At 38.1% G+C, this 23,074-nt stretch overlaps 1 protein-coding gene across 40 annotated transcripts in view; it reads left to right on the forward strand.

Moving 5' to 3' along the window:
• Positions 1-23,074, forward strand: part of CLASP2 (cytoplasmic linker associated protein 2) — a 157,260-nt gene that overhangs the window by 21,371 nt on the left and 112,815 nt on the right. For 38 of the 40 annotated variants that reach the window (XM_052793778.1, XM_052793446.1, XM_052793530.1 and 35 more), the window contains 5 exons: positions 6,064-6,167; positions 9,632-9,723; positions 10,057-10,132; positions 11,625-11,722; positions 19,186-19,256. In XM_052793778.1, coding sequence (XP_052649738.1) covers positions 6,064-6,167; positions 9,632-9,723; positions 10,057-10,132; positions 11,625-11,722; positions 19,186-19,256 — 441 coding nt within the window. Of the gene's footprint in view, positions 1-6,063; positions 6,168-8,882; positions 8,901-9,022; positions 9,031-9,631; positions 9,724-10,056; positions 10,133-11,624; positions 11,723-19,185; positions 19,257-23,074 lie in introns of those variants that run through there. The other 2 variants (XM_052793834.1, XM_052793842.1) reach the window with 2 other exon arrangements.

Below are 23,074 nucleotides of genomic sequence, written 5' to 3' on the forward strand. Positions count from 1 at the left end.
GATTCATAGATGTATCATATAAAAAAAAAAAAAGTGTTTTTTTTTCCCATCCACGACGGGTGATGAAGAGTATATCTCATTAATCCCATTAATGCTTTTCTTAGTTGGCTTCTGGAGAGACCCAAGGAAGCACATTAATGTCTGAGATGGCTTTTGATTAAACTTATTGCGGACTGGACTTTATCTCGAGGAGGGGAGCAGAGCCCAGAGGCCCTCTCTGAGAGCCTGCTAATGATTCTTTGCTTAGAAGCAGCCCTTGGCCATGTGTGTCTGTCAGACCAGGTGTTGCTGGTCCCATGGAAGCCTCTGTGGGATTCCCTTCTCTCCTGTGCATCTTACCCAGAGGAACAGAGACTGTTCTAATTGCAGAGGCAGCTGTTTAATGCTGTTGCCTGAGCTGGCAAGGTTTCTGAGAAAACTGGGAAGATACTGCTGCCTAGGTTTAAGCTGTTTCTGTCCTCAAAGCCTTTTCTTTTAATGTCTAAGGCAAGAAGTTAGACTTTTTAGTACTGGAATTTTTGCCAACACTGATTTTGTTTCCCTGGTAAAGATTCTTATTTGCTTAATGCTTTGTTGTAAGTCTTCGCAGTAGAGCAGACATGGACTATCTGATGTTGGTTCACAGAAATGGTTAGGCGTGAGAGGGCATACATAAAATGGGCACTTACAAAGGGCACGTATATGTGGTCAAGAGAGAAGGAATAGAGGGAGTTGTGAGCGATAATACAAACTGAAAAGCTCCGTATTTATGTCATAACAGAAGGAACTCTTGTTAAAGTTTAACAAAAGGAAATTGTTTTTGCTACCTATGGCATTCTTTGCTGCAGGGGGTCATGCAGTTAAGCAGCTCAGGATTTTGAAAAATACATTGGGTGCCATTCTAGGCACTGACTTCTGTGATTTACTTATGTTCAGTCCTGGTAGAGGAAATAAGTATTTAATCTCTCAAGGCTGTACTCTGACTCTCCAGGCTGGTTTTGGCCTTAACTCTCTCATCCACTGTCCAACTAGTGGTGATAAAATCATTATGTGAACTTGTATAAATGAAAATTTATTTACGTTTACTGAGCCAAGAGAAGGAAGACAAACAATGGAAAAGAAACCAATGGGATAATAAGCTCTGTTAAGGATATAATAGAAAGGTAACTACTATGCAATTAGAAAGGAAGAAGGCATAAATAGCAGCTCAGATGTAAGTAGCAGGTCAGTTTGAGGTAGATCTGGTAAAATTAATGTGTGCTATAGAATATTTTTACTAAGACTTACGTTTTCTTCAGTAATCAAAACCTGTAAAATAACAATGTAGAAATCTTAACAGGAAAAACTCAGGAGTGGCTGGTAGTGATAGGAAACTTTGACAATGTGCCAAAATGTGGCGAAAAGGAAAATTGAATGGGATATAGTGCTTCTTGGCTCTGCAAAAAATAACCAGCAACTGCAAAGGGAATCAGTGTCTCCTAAATTTCGTATAGTGTTTCTCTGCATATCAGCAGAAATAAAAGGAAGTAAGTTGTCATATGTTATTAGGTTTTCCAAAATCCCTTCGAAATAATTAAAGAAACTAGGCAACAGAACAAGTAAAATGGATAAGGTTAATATAAACCAGTAGCAATGTGTGAATCCATAGCAAACGTGACAAATTATATACTTCACTGGGTAACTTGTTAGGAGACTACTGCTTTGAATACTGCCTTCTTGTATGGTCATACTTTTCCTTCCTCACCTTTCTTTTAACTCCAATGTCTATTTGAGATTTAGTTTGCAGGCTGGTTCCAGAAATAACCAAATGCATATATTTGCACTGCAGCATAAAGAAAGTTGCTAATTTGACAATGCTGATGAGAAAGCATATAAAACTTAAAGGAAAAGTATCAGCCAAAATGATTGTTCAGTTGTACTTGGAGTGAAGTTTGGGGGGAGAAAAAGCAGTGTTCTTAGTGATGTATTTTCTGGTCGTCCATTCTTTGGGATGTAGTAGTGCTCTAATCTAAGGTAGAGACTTGATTTTTGGTAAAGGTAAATGCTTTGGTAAATACTTTGTATTGCAAGTATGATTTGAGCTGTTCCTGGCAGGGATAGAAACCTGCCTAAAGCTGGCCAAGGTAAAAATCTTTTTATAAAATCTTAGTGCACAAACACCCTGTAGATACTTCTAAGGTGCCAAAACCTCCTGTTCCTGATTGCTCAGTTCCAACATACCTCTTAGCTCATGCTTTTGATTGACATGTGTCTATCATCTTGAATGTCTGAGTACGTCCTCAGTTCACCTTGTAAATAGACAAATACTGGTACAAGGGGTGGTATGGGCTGTGAAGGGGGAAACAGTGCTTGGGGTAGTGAGTAGGCAAAGCTGCTGCTTTCTAGTGACAGCGCTGGCTTATCCTGATGTAGAGGAAAAGCCTGTGTTGTACAGTCATCTCTGACGCTCAGCTGTAATTGCTGCTTTGGGCTTGGGTGAGGTTTCTTATGAGAACTCAAAGTTTCTTGTGCTCTGTGATTTTTGGCTGGGCAGGACTAGAGGGTTGCAAGGAGAGGCCAGGAGGCTTGGAGTAGGGAAAAGAGAAAGGTGATCAGCGACGCAGGATGGACCTGAGTGGCTCAAATGTCAGAAGTTTTAGGTAGGGAGATGTGTTTCCCACTCATTCATAGAAAGGACAGCTAACACAATCCAGCTGTTTTCCACTACATCTCTCCCTAGACATGTCTAACATTTGGAGAAAAAGTGATGAAGGTGTTAGGAATTCAAATTGAAGTATGTTTGGTAGAGATCCCCTTCTGGTTGAGCATTCTGAAACTTCATCAATAGGCAACCTACTTCAAATAATTTCCTATTGGAGCTTATTCTGTCAGAAAAGATGAACTACCAGACTGAAAACCAGCTGGTGGTTGCCAGCATTCAACAGCCTAATTTCATTTGTCTTATGCAAACAGAATATATTATGTCTTATATGGGGTCTTAGAGAAACTTGAGATTTAGGGGGGAAAAAAGTCAAGCCTGCAGACATTTGGGCCCTTTAACAGCTCCCACAGCAGGTTGTCCCTCTGTCAGAGCTCTGTGAGTGACAAAGGCTGGCATGTTCAGTAGCTACGCGTACCGAAATCTGCAGGCTGTGTCATAGCTCAATTTAACTCGGTGACCTCATCTCTGTTCAGCGGCTTCTAGTAGCTGTTCTCTGTGCTTGCCTTAGTGATTTGAGCAAAGCCCTGGTATCTGCAGCTCTGTCAACTGACTCAGTGTGCTAATTAGTCACAAAGGAGCCGTGTTCCCGCAGGACTGGCGCTCGCTGTGTTTCCCTCTACTGGAACAGCTTCTTGGGGCTGTGTTTGTTAACCTCTCGGTAAAGCTAGAGTCGCCTTCAGCTGCCCAATGGTCACCAGTAATGTATGGTTACTGACTGGTAAAAGGTCAGTTTCGAGGTGCTGAAAATAGTCATGAAAAGTACTGTTGGGAAGAAAAATGTAATTAGTAAGTATATGAGTGATTGGAAATTTATGGGAGGGCTCAGCTGTGTACTCCCAAAAATCACTTCTTGAGTTCTGGGTGTTTCTTCTGTGTTTACAAAATGGAAAAATAATCCCCAAACCAAACTACCAAACAAAAATGTCCCTCAAAAAACCAAAACAAAAACCCAGCACCCCACACCAACAGAAGAACAACAAAAATCCCAACCCAAACCAAAAAAACCCCCAACCCTTCTCTTCAAACTGTAAAATGAAAGTAGCTGTAATAACTTAGTCAGAGGAGAAAGGGAAGAAAAGATAGATGAAAAAAGCAAAAGTGTGATAATGGGAGCTAAAGATGTCAGTGGACTATCCAGAGCCAGTAGAATTAAATATTCAGATTAGGACAATTAGAAAGTGTTCAGATACAGCAGGAGGGGAAATTCAAACTTCAGCAGTGTATTTGTCCAGTAATAACCATGGTACAGAAATAGCTCCTGTTTTTAATGTAGGAACAGAGGACTGAGGAGACCTCCTGAGTTACTGATTGTGTTCCCTTTCTTTTGCTGGCAAGTCTATTGTTTAGTTATTACTATAAAATCATTAAGTACTGCTAAAACTCTTCCAGATCTCCATTTCAAAAAATAGGGTGATATGGTTATTTCTTCTGTGAGTAAAATAGGAAAATTAATTTTATAGCAGTCAACAGCTGAGAGGTGTCAGGCAGCAACTGTAAAATACTCTCAGGTGTTCAGAGATGTAACACCAAATGCAGCAAAAGGTGATTTTAGCTGTTACTGTATCTTTTTTTGTTGGAATATGAGCAAGACTCAAGGTAAATATTATGCTAGTTTTAGAAGTTTGGAATAAATGGCATGCTGTCCTGGCTTAACCCCAACCAGCAACTAAGCATCACACAGCTGCTCACTCACTGCCCCCCCACCCAGTGGAATGGGGGAGAGAATTGGAAAAAAAAAAAGTAAAACTTGTGGGTTGAGATAAGAACAGCTTAATAGAACAGAAAGGAAGAAACTAATAATGATAGTAATAACAATAATGAAATGACAATAATAATAACAAAAGAACTGGAATATACAAAACAAGTGATGCACAATGCAATTACTCACCGACCGATGCCAAGTTAGTTCCTGAGCAGGGATCCCTCGCTGCCCAATTCCCCCCCAGTTTATATACTGGCCATGACGTCACATGGTATATGGAATACCCCTTTGGCCAGTTTGGGTCAGCTGCCCTGGCTGTGTCCCCTCCCAACTTCTTGTGCCCCTCCAGCCTTCTTGCTGGCTGGGCATGAGAAGCTGAGAAGTCCTTGACTTAGTCTAAACATTCCTTAGCAACAACTGAAAACTTCAGTGTGTTATTGACATTCTTCTCATACTGAACCCAAAACATAGCACTATACCAGGTACTAGGAAGACAATTAACTCTATCCCAGCCGAAACCAGCACATATGCTAATTGCAAACCTAGCCCCAGCTTAACTAGAGTGCAGGAGCAGAAGAATGGGCTGGGTGGGTATTGTGGTCTGTCTTGAATAAGTTCCACCTAGATTATGTGACTGATACTTGCAGCTCTTAGAAGACTGTGGATCAGATGAGACACAAAAGCTGATGCAGAAGGTTGAGCTGTTGACAGGTAAATGTTACTGTTGGCATGTGATGCTGCTTTTTCTAGGTGGTGTTCCCTGTGCTTATACTAACTTTAAAAGCACTGTCCTGCGGGAGATGACATTTCCGCCAATCCAGTTGTAGTTCCTGAGGGAAGGCGACGTCCTCGGTGTTGTCACCCCTCGTTTTGAAGAACTGGTACCAAAAGCACTGGGGGGAAGAATCTCACAAAGCTGTATGTGTAGGGCCTGGATGCAGGGCTGGGAACCCGTATAGCAGGATGTCTTGCACAATGCTGACCTAAGTGTTCGTTCAGGTAACTTTCCTAAATATTGTAACATTAATTTGTTTATCAGTTGTAATTATAAACTACTCTCTGGATAAGCAAGTGAAAAGAATTGGCAAATCGTTTCATTTTGAGTGAGTTCTGATTTTTAGGGTGTGAAATCATCAGCTATGGTGCAATTTTAGTTAAATATTATTTGAGGATGCTTGTTTTAAAATAGTAACTTTTACCAATACTTTTACTGAAGTAAGGCCGAGTTTCCAGAAGATACACTGTATGAATAGGAGGATTTAAAACTTTTAGATTTTTCATAATTAAACAGCAAAATCCCACTGATTTTAAAATAGTCCTTTTTTCCTATCCCAGTTCTTCTGCACTCACCAGGCCTAGCATTATTTTTCAGAAAAGCCAGACATTCAGAAGCTACTGGCATACTTTTTGAAGATTAAATTGAAGTAATTCACACAGTTGTTAAGATGGGAAGCTTGTTTTCTTTTTAGCCTGTTGGAAGACTCTTTTCTTCAATTTCAGTCAAATGCATTTGTTGTTAATCTTGTAACATACTCAGAAATATATTTGAGACTTTCAAATATTTTGACCAACTTAAAATCAGCTTTTATTATTGAATGAGATGTATCATAATCTGTTTCAGGAAATATCCTTAAGTATTAGAAAATCTTTTTTTTTTTTTTTTTTTTTTCCCCTCCTGTAGTTCTCCTGCCTTTGATAGATCGTATGGGAGATGCCAAAGACCAAGTTCGAGAGCAAGCACAGAATCTTATATTGAAATTGATGGACGAAGCAGCACCACCCATGGTATGTTTACTTAATGTAGATTCACATGTAGGCCTCCAGTGAGCTTATGACTTATGCGTGAGCTTGACTTTGAATATGTCACAATGTTACGGGCGACTGTTAATGGTGTAAATGTTAAAGATATTCTTAACGGGTTGACACTGATGCATTGTTCAGCTAAAGATAAAAATCTGGCACAGCGCAATTCTGCAGTTTTTGCATATTTTTTGCGTAGCTAAATTCTGAGTAGATGTTTTCATGTCATGTGGCAGGACTTTGTTAATTAAAGCATGTTTGAAGCATCCTCCTGGGTTTGAGTTTGCATAATGGGAATAAATAAGTTTGTTTAGCTCTGAATTTATTTTAAAATTAGCTTTGTACTTGAACACGTAGGAGTAGTCCTGCAGTTGAGATGGTGCATTCTAACTTAGAAAATCTGCCTTTCTGGATGTATGACAAACATGCTGTGTGAACCTTGGACAAACTGAGGTGGGGATAAGTTGCCTTCTGACTTGTTGTCTTAGGTTGAAGTTTGAGTTCAGCAAACCTTTTTACAGTTCTTAGCATTATGTGGCTTCCAAGTGCTAAGTCTTACATTTCTACTCTGAGAGTCTGAAAAAGATTGTTTAACAGGACTATATTGTTTGAGTAATGATGTTATCTGCAATTCTGGGGACCCTGGTTGCCAGTAGGAACTTATCATTTGAGTTTTTAATTTCTGAAGGAAATCTGAGTTCTAAGTGTGGAAGTTAATAAGGAATGTCTTATTTTTTGTGAATGAAAATGAGGTTCTTTTGCATGCGAATTCCTGGCTTTGTTTAGTCATAGATACAGGTTTGAATGTTTGTGCGCAAGGAATAAGATTTTGCAGACTTGATCTGCAGTGAGAAAATTGTTCTCAATTGCTTTGTTTGCCTGATAGGAAAAATGGGTAGCATGTTAGGCAACTATATAAACATACTTATCTCCCTTCCAACATGAGGCATTTTCTCATATGACTTGGTCACAGACCTGACTGGGCATCAAAGTCTAGTAGTGTCATCCACAAAGGCATGCTTTTACCTCTTCACGAGATCTAGTTTTGATTGTGTTCATTGACAAAGAGAGGTTGCAGCATTTTTTTCATGCCTAAGGGCAAGTAGTTAATGAGTGACATGAACCTGTGCCCAAGATGAAGTACCTGGCATGCGGACCTGAAATTTCACTTACTTCTACAGTAATGTCATTTGGTTAAGTGCACAGCAGAGCATCTTGGAAACACCTTCATTTGAACAACTGCTGATAAAGAATGTGGTGATAGTTGCTTTGTGCTAGGCACATCATGAAAGAGTTTTAGATTACTGGTCCATCTTTCAGTTTCTGAAGTTGTTAGGCTGTACAATGAGGTGGTAGAAGTTTCCACCCCCTTTGAAGCTTACGGGCAGTGTCAGAAAGAATACAAGGTTCATGGGGTCCAAGGAACAGCGTGTGCAAGTAGGAGAAGGTATGGCTCTTCTGGTAACTCCCCTAGGGTGGGAGAAACCTGGCTTCAGTTGTCTGCTCTCGGGACAGTTTATGTATTGTTAAAAATTTGGATGAAAAGCATCAATCGTTCTCACAGCAGGGACCAAAGCAGAGAAGTCTTTCCTGTGCCTCCAACACTGAAATACAGAATTTTAGGCTCTCTTTGCCACAGAGAAACATCCTTGTGGAAGAGCTGGGTGGAATAATTTTTTGGGGATAAGTCCAGTAAGTTTCTTTCCAATCAACTCGTCTTGTCTGTTCTAGTGTATTGTTGAATAATACTAAATTTGTCCTGTTGTCAGTTCTCTTTTCTTGTTTTAGATGTGTTTGGGTTTTTTGTTTGTTTTGCGTTGTTTTTTTTTATGAGCAAGAACTAGATGTAGCTGGGTATGGGCAGGAAAGCATAAAAATAAGAATATAGGTGGTATAAATGCATGAATGGGACAAAGGGAGTTTGACGCCAACTATTGCTAGCAAGTCATGAGTTGAAATTTCTAAGCAGCCGTTTGAATTCCTCTGTTTAGAAGAATTCAGTTCTTCAAGTGGGGTTAATTTAGTGAAAGACTAAATTTCTCTTCAGTCTGTTTTGCTTGTTTCAGTACTCTACACTTCCCTCTCTACCTGTATTTTTTTACATCTAGCAAGGAGATTTCCTTTTTCCCATGTTTGTCCCTGGACAGTGGGTTAATTGGAAGGATGTTTTCTTCCGTAAAATCTTGTTCTTTGTTGTTAAGCTGTGCAGTTTTGGCAAGCCATATCCTGCTTGTCTAAGGTTTGTTTTCTGTAAATGTAATGAAGTATAAAACACGCAAACAAACAAGAAACCACAGATGGGACAAAATGATGAAGCAGGGCTCTAATTGGAAAATTTTACATCTGCTATGAAGTGTGCTACATCATTAGTAAAGAGGATGCAGCATTCCCTGCTCTTACACTGTCTCTTTTTGTTGATCAATAGCTGTTTGTGAGGGTCTTGTTTCAGAAAGCCGAATACGGTTGCAGTAGTGTGTATCCAATGCATATTTAGCAGATCTGTATGGAATCATGATAACGTTGCAATCACACCACTTTGGGGGTAGGAATGAGGGTGGTGGCCAGGCTGCAAAATGTGCAATTGCCCATGTGCAGCCATCACTAGGCAACGCTCCCCGCGGATGCTGGCTGAGGAGGTAATGGCAGCCCTGCAGCTGGGGCAGTCGCAGTTCCAGGCTGTGCATCTGCTCCGAAACACCCCTGAGAATCCCCAGTCTCGTAAGCTTCACCTTTCTGCTTTTTACACCGTAACACACAGCTAGAGAACGACAAGGAGATGGACAGGTAAAAAGGTGAACTGAGGAGGGAAAGGCTGAAGGCAGGCGGTGGAAAATGAGCGCGCAAGAAGGTAAATGAGGGTTTAGCGAGCCAGAGGGTCGTACTACAGGAAGCGGCACCAGCACAAAAGGAGAAATGAAAGCAGAACAAAAATGGAAGCAAAGTAATTAGAATGAATGGGCAAGAAGTAATTGAAAAGTGAAGAAATAAATTTAAAGCAAAAGTAGGGGAGAAGTGGACAGCAGGAGTATGGGTAAGGATGAGCTAAAATGGATGAGAGGAAATTTTGGTAGGGAAACAGAATATGAAGCAAAAAGAATATAGCAACTTCTGCTTGAGTCAGTAGTTTGTAATGTTAATGGTTGTTTTGTGTGTGTTAACTGTAACAATTCTGTATGTTTTTAAGAGCTTTTTCTCAAACAGGAAAAATACTCAGCTAAATTTCTGAAAGATGTTTTTTAGAAATTGTTTTTGGCATAGGAATACTCTGTGTTGTGTTCCATACTGTGCATTTTATAACTTAATTTTACCTGAGAAGTGCCTTTACTTTTCCAGCAGACCTGTCTTCTGTTATTTTTTTGCAACTGTTCTGAATGTAATTATAAAATATGGATGGAATTACATTATATTGTGCTCCTGGTAATCAAAGACAATTATTTCTGTTTTTATAGTACATTTGGGAACGCCTTGCTGTTGGTTTTAAACACAAGAATTACCGATCACGAGAAGGAGTGTGTTTGTGTCTTATTGCTACCTTAAACATGTAAGCTTTTTGTTTCTATGGAGACGTAATGGTTCTGTCCTTCCGAATGTCATTTTTCTCTGAAACTAATGCTTTAGGAAGTCTGATTCAGTTAAATTAAAAAATGGGAAAAATCAAACAACTTGTGAGCTTACTGAAAGAAAGACTAAAGGCATAGTATTTTTGTCTTATTTAAAAGTAGACAAAGGACTAGTAAGAGAGAGATGGAGCTTGATTGATATAAGTTTGTATTTTATGAATGCTAAGCTAAAAGTTCACTTCTGCATGAAGTATTTTTTGTTTTTCTGTAAAAAATAGATTTAACTTATTTTAATTTTTTATTTTTCATTTTAGTTATGGTGCGCAACCATTAATCCTCAGCAAGTTGGTACCACATCTGTGTGCAGCATTTGGTGACTCGAATAGTCAGGTAAGGATTTCATTACTTACTGGTGCTTCAACAACCATACTGTCACAGAGGAATGAAAGCAAAATAAATGTAGGCATTAAAGAAAAGCCGATAGGCTTGCTTGTATACAACAGATTGTTATTTTCTACCATGAGAAACAATAAACTCATTTTAGTCTGAATCAGCACATCGATTGGAATATGGAAAGTAGAGTTGCAAAGGCAGTAGTGTTGCGATACGCTGCCCCTTTAGTTTTGTCTTTAGAGACTGAAACTAGTAATTACTGAAAGTAGTTGTTTTTTACAGAGCATGTTGAAAGAAGAGAAAGAAAAATCTATTGACAGGAAGAATTGCCTCCAGAAGGAGCCCCTACATGAGACCTGTAATAGTCTGCCAAATTTGCTAAGGATAACATTATCATGTGTAATAATTTCCTAAATGGAACCCAAATGGCATTTGAGCACATGCAGGGACTGTAGCTAAATCAGTTAATTAAGCAAAAACATCTGCAGTGAAAATCAAGATGTAGTTCATAACGGTGACATCTGAACTTCAGAAAACCTGCAAATGTAAATGGATAAGATCTCTCTTGATTTATCTGGAGTTCTGTCTGAGAGAAAAGACTAATAATACAGTAAGGAAGAAGGTAGCAAGGGGAGGAGATGGGCAGATAAACTGGATAGGTCTTTATGCTAATTTTCTGGGTGCAGCAAAGTCCTTGTCTCCTCTGTATAGTGTAGCATTGTTCTGTTCTAGAGAAAATCTGTTAAGAATTTGTCTTGTTTGTTGATCATTAGTGAAGATGTAGTTCATATCTTGATAAAGGAATTGTGGGTTATTTCAAACTGTTACAAAGAACAATACTAAAGCCATTCCAGCAATTCTTTGTAGAGAATAATGGCATTTACTAACATGCATTTTTGGCAGTTTAAAATTTTTAAAGAGGCACTCTGTCTCCTTGTTCTAACTGTTCCTTCCTCCTCCCCTATTTTGTCTTACTCCCTTCCTTGTGCTTATGTGATGCCACGTAATTCCTGTTGAAGGAAGCAAACAAAACGCCGATCACTTTGGCCCACCCTTGTGGGCGGTCAGGTCCTTAGTTTTCCAGAAGGGCCTCGCTGCATGTAGAAACAGAGGAAAGCAAGATGAAGTGTCAAGGCTGAGTGCAGGGACTAGCTTTTGGAACTATTGCCTACTGTGATAGAGTCCTAAATAAAGCACTTTTTTTTTTTTTTTCCCCACAGATATTATTCTTATGTCAATCCCAGAAATTCCCTCTAGAGCTGTTATTTCTAGGGTTTTTCATTTACCATCTGGAGATGCTCTAACTTGAAACAAATATCATCTTCAAATAACACTTGTATTTCCTTTCCCTTCCATCCTCACTGTTTCAACTGTTTTGTGAAATGAGTTGGCATGCAGGTTGATAGAAACTGTAAGATTAGTGGATTGTTGGTGAATGTTGTTTTGGTTTCTGTAACCCTGAAATTAACAATTTAAACTGTGTTCACAGGTGAGAGATGCTGCCATACTAGCCATTGTAGAGGTTTATAGACATGTGGGAGAGAAAGTACGAATAGATCTTACGAAGAGAGGAATTCCAACTGGCAGGTGAGTTAGCTGTTCTGATTTTGTAATCCTGAGCCATTTTGTGTTACTGTTCTTTACCAGAACTTGAAACTCACTTATAACTTTGTTTTAAAATTATTACAGTTTTGATTTTACCTTCTAGTTAGTTTTGCTTCCATCGTGATGTTACTAGTGTTCCTGACTTTCTTTTGCTGTTGTCTTTTTCTGCTTGGAAGAGGCATACAGGTTTATGATGAAAAGCAGTTTTGCATTCACCAGTTAAAATCCCCTGACTTTAAGAGCAGCTGAGAACTGGACAGTAGTAGAAAAATGTTTCAAAATTAAGTAAATAGATATGGAGCGCAGCGGGGAAATAATCAGAAAATACTTGAGTATATACATCTTGTTCCTTATTCTAGAGTTGCTGTTTAGCCTCAGTGTAGAAGAGTCTCAACTGAAGTACTTAAATCAGTACTTTTCATGTATTGCGCATATGTGAGAGAACAAGTGTGTGTGTACATGTGTGAGTGTGCAATGAAAGTATGGCGAATCAACAAGCAACTACTTTCTTGAAGATAGTTGTAATGGAAAAATTGTCTTCCCTTGCTTCTTGCTAATTACATCAGACCGATCCATTCCACCCTAGATGTTTGCTTATGGGCTACAGTTAGATGAGAGAGGGGTGCTTTTCAGAATAACTACTTCCCAATCCTGAAGTTGCAATTCTAGGGTTCAATGAGAAGGGAGTATTTGGAAGGAGTGTTCATTGGTCTAACTGTTACACATGCCATCACAGGACACTGGATGTTTCTTGCAAAAGGTGCAAGGAAGTTTTGACAATGCTTGCTTCATCGGTACTTTCTCTTTCTGAAAAGCAATTCCAATCTTTAAAGGCTGGTCTGCATTGTGTGTAGATGAGTTCATATGAAATAGAAGTAGCCATTGTTTTGTTGCTACCTTGGTAAGGATTTGTTTAATTAAGCAAGCTAGACAGAGCTTGAAATTGTACTTAGTGGGCAAGACTGTTTATATAATCTTTCAAATTCTTTATTAAAACAATTTACACTTTTAAAAATGTGTTGACCCCTTATCAATTAACATACCACTTTACTGTGAGTCTTCATCTCACTTCTTGGTTTTGATAACGCTGAATGTATCTACTGCATGGTGTCAGAGAGAATATCAGAATGGATACTGTGCCTCATCAGACCCTTCTAAAAAACTATTAGCCCTAGTTTTTAATGATGATTTATATGGTATCAAAATGTCACAGGAGAATGGTGTTGAATTTATTGTTTCACATTCCAGGCAGAGTTCAGCCTGTTTGGACAGAAGCTTACCCTGCCTGTGGGAATGGGAAGTTGTACACATTTTCTTCTATTTAATGGCTGTCACAATTTTAGACTATTAAGAGATTATATGGTTACCACAGAAGTTTAAGCCATATTATTACTACAATTCCAAAAATTGAGTTTTATAGCAGATAATTGGAACATACTGGAGAAGATCCTTCTTGCATTAAGATAGGGTCTTGGACATCTTTTGGAATAGGGAATAAGAGCGAAAGAGTGCAGGTAACAACAGCCTTTGTGCTATGAATGTTGGGTCTGACCATAAGTTTAGGTTCAGCGCTCATCCTGTTCACATTTCCATGTGATACAAACTGAGTAAATCTTGGGATCCAAATAGGATTAAACACCATCAGGGCTTTGTATCCTCAGGGCAATCAACAGCTTCTAATTTAGTTGCAGTAGGTGCCAAATTGTTATTTCTTCTGTCTGAATCAGTTGAATACAAAATTCCCCTGATCTGAAAGCAAGCATAGTTGTACCATTTGCATTTACATAAAGAAGCAAGGCTCTACTTGGTGCATGTTAAATGGGTTGTTGCCATTGAATCTCAACAGTTTTGCACCTGACAGTCAAGGCTAGTGTAAAATAATACATGAGCTGAGTGCTGGTGCTGTGTCCTCTGCAGTAGTTTTCAGGTCGGGATGAAGGGGGGAGTTACAATTTGAGTTGAGCATGAGGCTACTAGTCTCTGTCCCATCCATCGCTGACAGAAAGCAGAGTTCCTGTAGTCTCTTCGTACTCCTTCGCACAAGGAACAAGGCGGTTGACAAAGCTCAGGAAAGACAGGTTAGCTCTATGGTAGCTCAGCCTTGTTCCTTCAGAGGCAGACGTAATTTAAGGCATTTCTTCCCCAGTGCCTGTTAGAAGTTTTCCCTTTGCTTAGATGCATTAAAATTTTCATGTGGTTATGCAGCAGCTGTGATCTGTGGAAAAAAACCCTTTGGTGTAGAGCATCATCGTATCATTGTTTTGAGGAGAATCTGTGTTCGTATTTGTGTGTCTGGGTAGGTTTAAGTATTACGGATAATCTGTAGTTCAGACACGGCTGCTTTCAGTTGTTGAGTTCAGCCTTAAAGAACTGCACTGCAGCTCCTTCATGGTATGACAGGGCATTAAAAATTGTGTGTAAATACAGATATTAGCAGAAAACGCTATTACTTCAGTATCTGGTGCACACGTGATTTAACAGAATGTACGCTTGTTTAGTTTACGTAACAAATGACACATTAGAGATCTGTGTCTTGCTGCTTGAATGCGCTCTGCCCGAAAGCACTGAAAATAAGAGCTCATGTCTGCTGAAAGGAAGGCAGGAAAGTTAATCAAGCATTGTTTTCAGAAATTGTTCAACTTCCTTAAATATGCAAATGGTATATACATGTTGTGTCTATATAAAGCCAAATGTAGTTAGTGATTTAATAATAGTAAGCTTAAAAGGTTTTGTAATCTGCATGTAGTAGGTTTGCCTTTTTGAAAAATACTGGATTTTCTAGAGAAGGATATTGGACACATAAAAGAAGATGGGATCTTACTTTTGTAGTTCAGCTCTACCTGCTACTACTGTATTTTTCATCAGTGCATTTTTATTCTTTACAGAGATTAATTTGTGAGTTTGTCGATAAATAAAATCAGTAAGTTACTCTTTCTATTTGTTATTTTTCAACTTACAAATCTCAGAATAATATCGTGCTTTTTGCCTGAAGCACATTCCTTTTTCAGAAAAATCAGTATCAACTCAGTGGTTGGAAATTTGGATGTTGTTTGCCCTTTAATTAAAGTTGCTCCCAAAGAAGTTGGACAGTCTTTGGTATCGGGCCTGTAAGTATTAGTGTTAATACATTTGTGAATACTGAAAGTGGATTTTATATTTCTTGTTCTGTGAGCCAAGAAGGGTGAACAGGTTTTGCTTTATATGGGCCAGATTGAATTTGTTACAGAATCTGTGTGGCTGACCTTCCCTGAATGGAAACAGTATATGTGGCTCTGGATAGCAGTTGCTTAGTCTGAGTGTTAAAAGCTTTTTAAGATCTTTCAGGAAGTCATCTGACAACTTTTCCCGCTGTTACTTGAGAAACATAAATGTATAAAACCAGTTATTTGTTTAGTGCTTATGTCTAGGGCCACAAGTTTATATCCTGAAAGGTTAAAACATTTTGCAGTATGCATTTCTGAATACCGCATTTTGTGGAATGCACATTCTACTTATCTGTCTAGTTCATGTTTTAGATGAGGTCCATCTGTGTGTCCAGATGTGGACACATGTCTGTGCGAGATCCTTTTTTTTGGGGGGGGGGGGGGAATAAGCGCAAGGTTTCATATGGGCCATTTCCTGCTTTAGACTCACTTTGGACATGAAGAACAGACTGGTTACCACCCTTTCTTCTTCTTTATCCTTCTGCTATCGACAGGGGAGTGGTGCTTTTTTGCCTCTTCATCACAGGGTCCAAACTTTTAGGTATCCCCCTCTGCCTGTCAAGCAAACAGTTGAACTCCATCAAGCATGGTCATAAATAACAGCTTTTCAATCTAGAAGTGTAGTGCATGTTCTTTGCTAGCATCTGCGTTTCCATGTGCGTGCATGTCAGCTCAAGCTGTGTCTTAGATGGATATGTTTTCCTCTCATTGAATGTAATCACCATAATTTTGTTAATCCTTTGATAGAGACCTGTCACCTGCCGTAGGAGAGGGTTTAGTAGCTTGCCAGGAGCCCCCATTGTAAGTGCTGCAACCTCATATATTCGTTCATTCACTGAGACAGCAACTGTCCTCCAGCCCATGCAGAAGTGGCCTGCTGTCCTGAACATGGGTTTTTCATCAATGGGGATTTTTCCTTCCATATATGAAGTTGCAGAAGACCTGTCTGTGCATTTTGGAGAAAGAAGATAATATTTCTATTCACTGGTGACATACTATTTCGATTGTCTGCTGACTTCACTGATTGATTATGCATGTCATATCCAGACTTGGGCTTGCAGATATGAGATAAAGGAGTAATAATGCTGCTCTTTTCAAAGAACATTCCTCATAGCTGATGATGGTGAAACTAGTCTTCACCTAGTCCTGTAAACTTTCTTGGATTCCTCTTGGCCAGGCTCTCTTTTTTCAGGAGCTGAACTCCTGTAAATATTCTTAAATTGACCATGGTTGCAATAATTTTAGAGACCTTAGCCCATACTGCCTTGCTGCCTGTGGCTATGTGAAGAAATATGAGAAGAGGGTAGCATGAAGAGCTGGGTGGGAGGAGAGGGAGGAATAAAATGTTGTGAGTCTTTGCAAAGTAGTAGTTGCAGTTCCTGTAAGCTGTACTAAAGAGAGGGTTGCATCTACAGTAGTGCTTGACCATTTTGTCAGCTGTGTTTTATTGGATTTTTTTTTTTTTTTCCTAATTACAACAGAATACTATAAAGCATACCTCTGGTCATAAGGACATGCTTTGAAAGCTTTAGGAGCAGCAGTACTGTGTTGTTCTCCAGCCTGCACCACTGACTGCATAGCATCCAGTGCTGACAAACCCATTTTTTAATGTTCATAGTACTTTATCAGATATTTTGCCCAGACTGAGAGGCAATGTGTGTATTATTAAAATGTATTTATAAGGAAGCATTTCATTTTTCTCTTCTGTTTAAAACACTCAGGAAAACATTTTTGAAAACTAAGTTCAAAAGAGCAGGAAATACGTTTTTCTTTTGAATTCTTTAAAATATGTGTGCCAAATGCGTAACATCAGCCTAACAGGATATAAAGGATAAAGTGAAATTTTAAAGGAAATCTGTTAATCTCTCTAGTCTTCATTTTCAGTTTTTCTCAGGATAACAGTTTCAGCCTTTCAGATGTAGTGTTAAGTCCCCCTCATTAACTGGGCGAACTGTTAATGCAGTGTTTAGTATGGAATCCAGCAGCATTGAGGGCAACTTGCAATCACTGGTAAACAGTAGAAATAATTCCTATGGTACATATGAAGCAAATACATTAACTTTCTTTTACGAAAGCAAGATGGCATAATGCATTACTATGTGTATTGATTCTTGGGTGAACTTCTCACTTTGTACGTTTGAAAGCACATAGCATGTTAATGGGATTCCATGTGTCATTAGTAAATGCTAGTACCCGAAAAGCATTTCGTATCACAACTGCAGTTTTACTTTTTCAAGTCTAAGTGCAAAAAACCCATTTTGGTATAAATTGCCTTTGGTTTACAAACTGACCTTTTCATTAAAAGACTGAGATTTAGTATTATTAAGGCGGTGTGGTCTGACAGTTGTGAATTGCTGCCATTTCAGACATTTTGCTGTGGCTGCAGTGGTTGTAAATGGAATGGTGACGCAAAAGGGAGAGGATAAAAGGTTCCAGAGAGAAGACTGACAAGTACGTTAGGGGAAGATCAGGCAAACTGCTACTGAGCTACATATAGTTTTGAGATAAATTGAGATGGTAGAACAACTGCTGGTTTGTGTTATGGTTTGGGTTATTGACTTACATGATTAAGGGTTTTTTTGGTTTTGTTTTTTTAGATGCTTGCAGTAGGATAGGCCTTTTTGTGGAATTCTCAGCTAAATCTGGGTAGTTCTTGTTGTGGGCCTGTTAAATCCAGGAAAATTTGCTCTGTAGCAGATTGCTTTAGAGTATTTGGAAAGTAAAGATAATGCATTGTGAGAGTCCTAAAACATTGGAAAGTTGGGGGGGAAAGCTCAGTTTTTTTATGCCGTTGCCTGGCTGCATTTCATGATTTTATCACATTCTTCATTATTAGATAAATGAGGTACCAGTGAATGAAAGGGATATTCAGTGTCAGTGGAGGTAGGCTGTGCACAGTGAGAGTGCACAGCCTCTCTACACAGATCATTGAGTAAAAGTGGTGTGTGCTTAAGGAAATGTTCAGGTTAAATCTTTGTGAGCCCTTGACTTTGATCCTTTATGTATTGTGAGAATTTTCATACCCCAGCACTGTTCTTACCCATTTTTCTTGGTTTGTCTTACAATAGTTGGGACTGTGAGTTGTAAACAAAGCCTTTTCAGAATTTGCTCTTTTAGCAAATTTTGAATTGGGTAATGTAGTCTCTAGTACTGGAACTGTAGCTGAACTGTTCCTGTTCGGAGAGTTGCAGACTCTCGTGTGATTTGTAGTTCATAACTGTGCGTTTAAGGTCAGGAAACAGTCCTGCTAGTCTAAAAATTCACATGCATGTTAGATACTACCGTATTCTGAGTAGTCTAAAATGCAGGAAAGTCTTTGGAGAAAGGTAAGAAAATGTTCTCAATTGTTTGCAGCTGAACAGTGTATTATGTCAGTACAAACCTATCGCTAGTGTGTGGGTCACGTTTTTTTCTGTGAGATACTTCCACTGCTGTACTGAGTTTCTGCAGAAGTGATGAGAAATGGCTGTTTTAAGTGTTTTGCCAGCTTTCTTGCTTGAATAGCATTTTCTACCTTGTGGGACTAGATTGCAGATCTAGAGTTTTTTGGTGGGTTTTGGGGTTGGGTGTTTTTTTTGGTTTTTTTTTTGTTGTGTTTTTTTTTTTTTACTATTTACCTGTAGCTAAGTACTTGCAGTGTGTTTTGTGAGAATTTAAATCAGTGGTGTGCGTGTTGAACATAACTAAAGTGTTTAGTGTACCTTAAGTTTAGAAAACAGTATTTCCTTTTTTTTTTTTTTTTTGCTGTGGAAGTGTTTACTACTACAAAAGTATTTTCATAAAAAAACTGAGGAAATTTTGAGGAGCAAAAATTTTGAGGAAGATTAGTAATTGTCTCAGAACAAATTAAATAGTAATCCCTATTTTTTCTCCCACATGAACATTCCATAGTTCAAATTGTTGCTTTTTATTGTTGTGTATAAATAGGGTAATACCATAGTCATCTGAACTCAATATATTCTATTACTGAACCTGAACTTTAGAATTTGAACTTTAGAATTTTAGTTATTTTTAATCACGCTAATAATGATGCTCAGTTTTGTTCTTTGCTAAGTTGACTTGGTTTTCTGTGCATTTGTGTGAAGATGCTCAACTAGCTTAAGTTGTTTCTTGATACTCTTAATCCCTTGTATATTCTGTACTACTGCTTTGTATATGATAATAAATGGATTTCTGTTTTCACCAGTATCCAGGGGGATTTCAGAAATGTACAAATATTTTTTTTGCTGTTGTACTTTACAGGCTGCAAACAATCTTTGCAAAATTTGATGAAGTAAGAAGCTCTGGAAGTATGATTTTAAGTAGCGTCAGTGGTGAGTATGAAAGATCATATATTTATAATCAGCTTTAGATTAATACAGAATAAATATTTAAACACTAGTATTATCACTGTGAGATGAATGACTAGAAACATGTAAATACTAAGAAAATGAGACAGTGAAACAAACTTATACTGTATTACTGAGAGTATTTGCTGAACTGCAGTCAGAATACAATTGGAAAAGGTGTTGAAACTGCATGGAAACAAGCAGTGAATCTTTGATAAGTTACATGTCTGCTCAGCAGAGGATACAAGAATGCTGCAAAGTATTCGTACATGGGGAAAAAAGATGAGATGAATCTATATCCGATCTTACAGTATGTTTCTGAAAGAAAATGGTAATTTAGTGATGGATGTGTTTGATTTCTTCTCAGTTAAAATATATTAATAATGATTATAGTACGTGGAGTTTTAAATTATAGAAATAGGTGACTGCAGCATTCAAAGACACTTAAATGTTGAAAGTTAAGAGTCTTATCTGTGCTGAATTTGAGCTCTTTATTTTTGGTGTATTTCATGAAAAGAAAACCTGTTGTGCAGAGAATCCTTGTTGCTTCCTACTGCATTCTTGATATAGTATTTTATAGTACAAAAGAGCAAAACCATCATTCTTTCTTATTTAAATCTATAATTTAAGAAAAAAAACTGTTACAGAACAGCACAACAAGGGAGGTGTTGTGGCAGTGGCTTTAATGTAGTTGTTTTTGAAAGCTTCATTGTCTGTCTTCTGCAAGGAATTGGTAAATCTTGTTTTATAGGGGAGGGTTTTCTGATGTTGCTTTTCCTTTCAAAGCAACTATGCTGACTGAAAAGGGGGCTCTGCTCGATCTAAAAAGTGTAACTATGCAAGAGTAGAAATATTTTGAGGAATGCATATGATTTGTTAATGTACGCAAATAGACCTTTTAATTTTAAATATTCTCGTCCTTTTCTTGTTAGTGTGAAAACAGAAAAGACTGTAGGTTCAAAGGAATGTGGTTTTACAACCTTTTCTTTGAGGTAGTAAGCTTCTATGCTTCTTTCTGCTTTGAAATAAAAAAACCATTGCTATTCTTGAACACTTAAAGAATACAAAAATAGATTTGTAAGGATTAATGTATAAAAACAACCACAAAGAGAACTTATTAATTTTGGGGAGAAGTGTTTTACGTAAATGTTCTGTTATGGTAAATTTACTCATTGTGGAAGGGTAAACCATTATCTTCTGCATTTGAAGTTAATACTACTGCATAGGTTTGAGAGGTTCAAAGACGTATTTTACACATATTTTCTTCTGTTGGTAGTTCTCAGGAGAACAGAGAAGGTTATTTGAGGGAATATAAACGCATTGAAATAATTAAATATATATGAAAATATAAACACAACATTGCTGGACTAGTATACATAGCACTTGTGAGCTTTTTGTCTGTTTTAAGAGAGTTGATTAAGTTTGTTTTTCTTTAAGCCATTTTTATCTCGCCTGCAAAGTGCAGATATCAAAGCTGGTCTACAGCAGTATAAACCATTTATTTTGTCTTGTAGGTGGCATTTTCTATGCAAAAGTTGCTATGATTCTGTTTTGGTACCATAGAGAGAGAATCCCTCTAATATGTTGGTTTCAGTATTTTTCGTTGAACCTAGTTTATCTGTTGTATTCATCTAGACAATTTTTTTTAATGTTATTGAAAAGATACTCTTCCACTGTTAGTGCTTTATCTTGGCTTCGTCCTTCATTATTCTCTGAAGAATAATTTGTATTTACTGGTTGCACGTGTAGAATGAAAGTTACGGTTGAATTCCTGTAGCCTTGTTACCAACTTTTCTTTAGGAGCTTTATCAAACATCTCTGGATAAAGGCCAAATTTTAATGTCTAAATACATCTGTTACAGTGTTGAGGATTTTTTTTAGTGCTTTGGGTATTTTGGAGTAGGGTTTGGGAAGCGAAGGGGGAAGAGGGTTATGTTTCCAAAGATGGAGGGGAGGGGGCAAAAAACCTGTTCAACAGGCTTTAATATAATTAGGCTGGCGCAGCTCTGTAGTGGACCTTTTTACCAGCAAAAGGAGTGGCTTTTTGCCAGATTCTTTTGCCAAAGAAGTTAACTGTACTAATGAGGGTTCTCTTCCGTGTGTGATGGATAGGGAAGGGCTTGCTCATACAATCATGGAAGACGTCAGCTTCTTCATAGTCCTGAGTGACACTGCTGCGGTAGTAAATCTTTGTTGTGTTGACCTCATTTCTGAGAATCCAGAGATGTGACTTAGGATTCTTTTATCAAATAATACTAATGTCAGTTGTTCAGTCTCTTTATTCAGCATTTACTTAGGAGGCAAAAGAAAAAAAAAGGAATAGAAACCTCAAAACTCGCAGCTTTAAACAATCTGAATACAAGAATGTCTTCCACAGTGTTTTCATAATCAAAACAAATATATATTTTTAAAAAAAGTACTAGCATGATTAAACACATGACAGGTTTTAAAAATATTGTATTGGTATCCTTAGGTATGTGGGAGAAATACAGGGAGGAGAGGAAAAGATACCATACTAGCAGTCTTGCGCACACTGGTAGATTTAGTAGCTTATTATCCCCGTGACTGTGTTAGAGTGGACGTAGCGTGAACAGTCCCTTTAGCCTTGTGTTACCATCTTCCTTTATTGAATCTGATCCCTGATGAAACTAGAAAGAGGAGGAGGATAACAAGTTACTGTTAGAGACTGACAGATCCTCTTGAAGGGTAGTCGAGGTGAAAAGCATATTGAAACAAGTATGGATGGAATAATTGGGGCAGGATGTGGCAAGGAGTTTCAAAAGCCAACAGATGAGAAGGCCCTGTGTCTAACAAGGGGACTGGGCAAAATTCTTAGTGCTTTTGCTTGATGAGGATGACTTACAGGCTTAAATAGTATCATACTGCTAACTTGCTTCTCCAACTGACCTTTGATTTCTTTTTTTTTTTTTTTAAATTATTTTCTCCCATTCCCCCCATCTTCCCTTGCCCTCAGATGTGGATGGTAAAAACAGACATCATTTCTTTAATGTGAATTATGTGAATGATAGCTGCTATGAAAACCTTGGGGTTTGTTTACATTCATAATGATGTTGCACATTAAGATAATCGTATCAGGATGTTTGCCTGTTAAGCAAAAATCTTACGTGTACTGCTAGTTTTGCCCTTTTACTCCACCAGAAATATGTGTATCCCTGCAAACTGCAGAATGTTCTTTAAAGCACCTCCCCATTTTTCAGCAAATGAATGTTCATTTCTATGGAAACAGAACTAGCAGCCAATCTCAAAGCTGCAAAAGCAGTTGTTTCTACTGCCTGAAATTTGTAAATACTGTTTTCTCTAAGAGAATTTAAACAGACTCCTCTACTGGGTAGTAGTGTAAATTTTGAGACGGGGAATTAAAAGAAAAGTAGGGAAAATAATAATGTTGAGCTCTCTACTTTGCCTTATTCAGCAGACAGAATGCTTTGAGGTTAATATAAATTGTACATCTCTATTCAACCCGTGCAATTTTCCCATTTTAATGGTATGCCTCGTAGTGTTCCCTTTACAAATGTAAAATGTGACAGGTAGGATACAGTGATGCTAGTATCACAGCTGTGGGGGAGCTGTGTTATGGGTGATAAAGATGCAGTCGAGGTACATGTTCTTAAAAAAAAAAAACAGCAGGGGGGGCAAATAAAAGTCCATAGCACAAGTGTGTATCTGTTTTTCCACATTACGCTCTTGTTTTTTATTCCCCTTTGCTGTTTTCTTTTTGGAAATATAGTTACTATGGAGACAATGATGACATACTCTTGACAGAGCTCACCAGTGTGGCACAG

Source organism: Harpia harpyja, chromosome 1, assembly GCF_026419915.1.
Source record: "Harpia harpyja isolate bHarHar1 chromosome 1, bHarHar1 primary haplotype, whole genome shotgun sequence".
NCBI lineage: Eukaryota > Metazoa > Chordata > Aves > Accipitriformes > Accipitridae > Harpia > Harpia harpyja.